Consider the following 6,525-nt stretch of genomic DNA (forward strand, 5'->3'; position numbering starts at 1 on the left):
TTATGGCTTGGCTACGCGCATTCGGGGAGGGCCTGCCATCGTAGACCCCAGCACCGTCTCCGACTCGGATTGAGTATCAGGGAAGTCTTCTCCCTCTTCTGTTCTTTACTGTATTGATATGACATGGGGACATGCCATGATTTTAAGTATGGGGTGGGAGACTTGCTCTAACTGTGTATTGAAATGTATATAGCTGTTGTTGTGTGGTAGCAGTAGATGTGGTGTACATATGTGAGTAAGTTATATTAGGAGTAGCTGACTTGGCCCAACGACGGACACTTGTTGACGGGTCTCTTGAGGGTCAAAGTCAGATATATATATATATAAAAAAAAAAACTTGTAGAGGACTCTTCCTGATGACGGACTATGTGGACAGTACTCTTGAGGGAAGTAGTCCATGTAGTAAGTTTTTTTTATTTTATTTTCTTCTTTTAGGTAGTGTAGTACCTCCCCCTTGGTTTTTCTTTTGACCACGGTTCTTTTCCAAGGGTTTTTCTTGAACCGGGTTAGGTAGATTTTTCTTTTATAGTTTTAGGATTAAATGGGTGAAGGTCAGAATGTAACCCCAAATGTGCACACTTGCAAAGAAAACGAACTAAGGGTGTAAGATCTAAGCTTGTTTGTGGACTCATAATATATGCCTTAATTTTGCACATCTTGTCTTGCTTGAACACTCGTATGATTGTGTTGATGAACTGATTCGGAATGAGTTACATGCTAAGTGTGTGTGAGTTGTTACTTGCATCCTATGCTTGCATATGATACCTAGAATTTGCCCTGTGTGTTTGCAAAGCGAAATAGAAGTCGTTTGGTTTTAGAGATGATTGAGGCATTTCTTTGTGCAACCCTTTATACTTGAGAATCCACCTGTGAATATTACCATAGTTAACCCCTTTGAGCCTGAAGCCTATTCTTTGATAACCCTATAATGATCTAAATCGCTGTGTTTGAATAAGCTCATTGTTTGAACCCTTACCTCCTAGAAGCACTTAATCACTAAAGAATATACAAAAGTCAAAGTGTGGGGTGGGAGAGAGAGAAAAAAAAAGAAAAGAAAAGGGGAATCAAGAATGAAGGTTCTGGTTGGTGAACTGGCAGTGAACAATAAATCGGAAAAAAAAAGAAGCAGCCAGTTGTACCTAATGAAAAGTGGGGGTCACAAGTGAAACAAAATGTGGAGTAATGATTGGGTTGAGCATAAAGGTAAAATAAAAAGAAGTGTGTATTAAAAGTGCTTAGGGAGGTTAGTCACTATATCCAAATATATCCTACCCGTCCCTTAGCCTACATTACAACCTATAAAGACCTCTTGATCTTTGACTGAATGGCTCGATTAGTAGAGTATTACACTAGGGGCAAGCTTATGGTGTGTCTGTGTGGCATGTGAATGCTCTTTGATGAAAGTGAGTGAATTCTTTCTATATATGGTTCCTTGTTGTTGAATTTTATGTGTGTGGAACTTCTCTCAAATTTTGTTTATGTGAGGGCATGTGACTCAGGAAGAAAAAGTGAGTCTTCACTTCTGTTAGAGTAATTAGAGTGAGCACAAGTGTGTCTTGGCATGAGAGTCTGCATTTGAGATATGATTGTGCACTGCTTGGGTCGATCATTGATAATAGCAGGTGTGACATAAATTGGGGCAATGCATTGAGCAGTTAGCCCTAGAAGTGTGGTTTAGTTGCTCGAGGACGAGCAAAGATTTAAGTGTGGGGTGTTGATAATAGGTGAATTTGACTATAATCACACCTTAAATAATCACCTTCTTGTGTAGTTTTAATGCTAAAAGTGATGACAAAATGCTCTTATTAGTGCTTTTCATGATTTGTAGGTGATATATGTATAAAGAAGGCTAAGGAGCAGTTTTGGAGTTAAAAGTGATGAAAAAGAGGCCAACTGTGAAATTTCCCAAGTGACCCGTGCAAAAGCAGGCTGAAGATTCAGAGCACTGGGTCCACCGCGGTTGCACCGCGACCGCAGCAGAACCGCGGTGGGAAGCAGCTGCAGAACCTCAGTGATTCCGCGAGGGTGTTTGGCCGCGGTTCTACCGCGACCGCGGCAGAACCGCGGTAGGCGCAGAAACTTCAGGGACCAAAGTGTCAATTACGGGATTTTTAGACCTAAACCCTATTTAAAACATTAGACTTCGCCCAAGAGAGGCATGTATTGATTTTTTAGGTTTCTTAGCAAGGAAAAACATTGTGAGAAAATACTCTAAACATCTTTCTTCTTTTCTTTTCTTTTGATTTTATGATGAATTCAATCTTAGTTTATTTTCCCATAGCCATGAGTAGCTAAATTCCTTGTCTAAGGTTTTGATGGAACCTATTGGGTGATGAACTTCTTGTTTATGTGAATACAAAATTGCCAGTTTAATCTCTATTTGTTCAACTTCGTGTTCGTTGTAGTTAATTGACAGGATCCTCAATTAGCTGTGCCTATTTAGTGTGCATAACTTGGAAAAGAGTGCATATTTAGGTTATTGTTGAACAACACCACTCCTAGATTATTAGAGGAATTTATAATTGCGGGTTTAAAGGCGGGATTAGGGATAACGAAGACTTTGGTGTAATCTAAAGTGAATCGTGCTAAATAAAGTAAGCTAGTGTATCTTGGAAGAGTGCAATAGTAAATTACTGTGATTACTCGGGAGAGATTTGCGGTAAGACTAGCGTTCATGATTGATAGAGATGTGTGGGTAAATTTGTATGAGCATAAACAGAAGGGATTCCATCAATAGGGGAAATTATTGCCTTAGCTTTTTCTCATAATTGTTTACAACCTTATTAATTTAGTTACAGCCATTAGTTACTTGCAAGCTAGTTGTTAAGAACACTCAACTGAGAATTTGAATATTTGAGAAGCTGGTTCTGAAGACTTGGTGGGTCTGAAGATAGCGGTTGATAGGTTAACTCTCTGTGGATTCGACCCTGGGCGTAATACTCGGGTTATATTTGCAACTCCGCAGAGTCCTTTTTATAAGGCATAGTTGGGCGTGATCAAAAGCCAATGAACCACAACGACTCGAGCATTGACCAATTACTAGAGAATGTCTATAAGAAATTGAAACTGAAGAGGTATTTGATAGTTTTGGACGATATATGGAGTATAGAAGCCTGGGACCTAGTTAGAAGATCATTTCCCGATGATGAAAATGGAAGTCGAATCATGATCACTACTAGGCTCTTAGAAGTTGCTGATTATGCTAGTAATGACTGCCTTCCTCATCCCATACCTTTCCTTAATGTTGAAGATAGTTGGAAATTACTATGTAACAAGGTATTTGTAAAGGAAGATTGCCCTCCTCAACTGGAGGAAATAGGGAAGAAAATGGCAGAACAATGTCGAGGATTACCTCTCTCAGTTGTTGTCATTGCTGGTGTTCTCTCTAATATCAATAGGACATGTGATGACTGGAAAAAAGTTGCTGAAAATGTGAATTCAAATATAGGCTCAACCTCCGAGCAGTGTTTAGAGATATTGGCTTTGAGTTACAACTACTTGCCCTGTAACTTAAAAGCTTGCTTTCATTACATTGGTGTTTTCCTCAAAAATACAGAAATTCCTGCAGATAGGTTGATTAAAATTTGGGTTGCTGAAGGTTTTTTGAAGACAAATATTCATAAAAAGCCAGAACAAGTGGCAGAAGAGTGTTTGGAAGATCTAGTTGGCAGAAGTTTGATTATGGTTAGTAGAAGACGAGCTACTGGCAAAATCAGAACCTGCAGAATTCATGACCTCCTTCGACTATTATGCTTGAGAGAAGGAAAAACTGAGAAGTTTTTTCATGTCATAAATAAATGCGATGACGTCTCCTCAGAGGGAATGGAATTTCAACGCCGATTATGCTTGTATCGAGAAGCTTTACAAAACAAAAATCTCAGTCTAGAGAAAGGTAATTTTGATTCAATTCATACCATTTTGTGCCTTGATGAACGCCATGTTTTCTTAGAGGAGTCTCTACGTTACAAAACAATCAGTTGTTGCTTTCAACTGCTAAGGGTATTAGATGTACAAATTATTTACTTCTCAAAATTTCCCCATGAGATAACACAATTAGTACACTTGAGATATCTTGCCTGTACCACTTGTACAGCAGTTCCTGCATCAATATCCAATCTACTGAATCTACAAACATTAATTGTTATCTCATTTGCATCTCAAATATCCCTGCCATTGGACATTTGGAACCTGCCAAATTTGAGACATTTGTGTCCTGGGGGAATGTATATGCCTGTTCCTCCAAAATCACAAAATCTCTTATGTTTAGAGAACTTGCAAACACTGGATTCAATATCTGTTGCTGCTTCTAATTGGAAGGAGATTTTTACAGCTATCCCTAAAGTAAAGAAGTTAGTTGTTTGCTTACAACCATGGCGTAGTGTAACGTCTAATCTTATTGACAGTCTCATCCGTCTTGTTGATCTCGAGAAGCTAAGAATTCATCTAGATATTTCGCCTTTATGAGAATTTTTCATTAAGGCTGCCAACGCTGTTATCGGATGTTTTTCCTACATTCTTGAAGAGTTTGACACTAGTAGGAACGCGTCTATTGTGGGAGGATATGACTACGCTTGGTAAATTGTCCAATCTTGAGGTGCTCAGGCTAAAATGTTTTGCATTCCAAGGGAGCAATTGGAATCTAAATGAAGGGGGTTTCAAGAAACTGAAGTTGCTACAGATTAACCCAACAAATTTGGTGCACTGGGAAGCGAGCAGAGAAAGTCTTCCTAGACTTGAGTTTCTAATCTTGAAGTATTGCTATAAATTGGAGGATATTCCTACAGAGATTGGAGATATTCCCACATTGAAACTGATTGAGTTGCATAATTGTAGCCAAGCTGCTGCCACTTACAACAACAACAACATCTACCTAGTAAAATCCCACCAAGTGGGGTCTGGAGAGGGTAATGTGTACCCAGACCTTACCCCTACCCGATAGGGTAAAGAGGTTGTTTCCGATAGACCCTCGGCTCAGAGCTGCTGCCACTTCTGCAGAGGAAATTGGAGAAGAACAACAAAGCTTGGGAAATGAAGTACTTGTGGTCCGTGCCTTTAAGAGGCCTTTTGGTTTCATTGTGATTTCATAGTTTCTCTCAGCATTGTGAGTTCATAGTTCATAGGTTCACATTTGAAATCTGAAAGTGTATCTAGTTATTCGTTTGAAGCATACAAATGAGGATTTTATGAAACTAATAGGAAAGCACAAGAACATATGATTGAAGATGGACTTCACACAGTGGCGGAGCCAGGATCTTCACCAAGGGGGTTCAAAAATATTTTTTTGTAGCTAGTGGGAATTGAACCCATGACCACTAAACTACACTTTTGGATTGTGTTAAGGATGTTCAAAACTTAATATATAGAGATAAAAAACAAATTTTGCCTTATATATACAGTATAATTTTTCGGCGGAGGGTGTTCACTCCCCCTAAATCCGCCCCTGACTTTAGAGTGCTCAAGCAGAGATATTTGTGAGGTAAAGGAAAATTAATACCTTTAATTTCTTCTGAATCAAACACATCAGAAGCAATTGCCATATTCAGACCATGTAGAATTGTGTAAAATCAGGTAAAAGCCGATGTGTCAAGGCAATTGCCTACCGAAGTTCATTCATCTTCATTTACAAACATTAAGAATACAGTGGTATTTGTCAATTGGCTGGATGAACAGCTCTTACTGATCGTATGTCCTACATCATACCTTCAACTTCTATTCCTTAAATAGGCTATCGAAGGGCTAAAAACCCGCACGCACAGACTAATAAATGCATGATATTAGTCTTTTACACACATCTTCGTGCCTTAGTTATAGTTAGTTAATGAATGTGTATTCTCATCACATTTTATGTGCTATGGTACACCAATACCAAGATCTAGTATAGGTTTTGAAAGAAATACAAGCAAAAGATTGCTTTAATTTCCAACTTGGCATAAGATGGAGACACTCGTCTTTTTTTATATTCATATTTGTTATTTGTGGCTTAAATTATTTTCTTGTATTTTTAGGAAATTCATAATTCCTATAGGATTAGGAAAACCCATTGTCCTAATAGATTTAGGAAAGAAAAACCTATAGTCTTTGTCAAATAGGGAAACCTGAGACCTTTTGGGATATATATATATATATATATATATATATATATATNATATAGATAGATAGGGGTTGTAGTTGGGGATCCTAGAGATTGTATTGTGTTTTTCTTCTCATTCATAGTGGAAAAATCTCTCTGCTTTTGCCCCGAGGATTAGGCTTAGCCGAACCTCGTTAAATCCTTGTGTTGATTTTTCTTCTCTATTTGCTTTGTGTGTGATTGTGTGCGTGCTAGTTAACCCATGATATTCTGCAACAATATTTATGAAAGGAAAATATTTTTTGAATATATTTTTTAATTTTATCATGTTTGATTGGCTTAAATATTTTGAAAAATACTTTCTCATTAACTCATTTTCCTCCGATTGGAGAAAAATAATTTCCCTACCAAAAGGGGAGAAAATATTTTCTAAAACTCTTTCTTAACCTTCCCAT

At 38.0% G+C, this 6,525-nt stretch overlaps 1 protein-coding gene across 1 annotated transcript; it reads left to right on the forward strand.

Annotated features, from left to right (window-relative positions):
- Positions 1-3,006: 3,006 nt before the first annotated feature.
- Positions 3,007-4,464, forward strand: LOC109236767 (putative late blight resistance protein homolog R1A-10). The gene has a single exon (XM_019402982.1). The coding sequence runs from the start codon at positions 3,007-3,009 to the stop codon at positions 4,462-4,464; it is 1,458 nt and encodes a 485-aa protein (XP_019258527.1).
- The last annotated feature ends 2,061 nt before the right edge of the window (positions 4,465-6,525 follow it).

Source organism: Nicotiana attenuata, unplaced genomic scaffold (assembly GCF_001879085.1).
Source record: "Nicotiana attenuata strain UT unplaced genomic scaffold, NIATTr2, whole genome shotgun sequence".
Lineage (NCBI taxonomy): Eukaryota > Viridiplantae > Streptophyta > Magnoliopsida > Solanales > Solanaceae > Nicotiana > Nicotiana attenuata.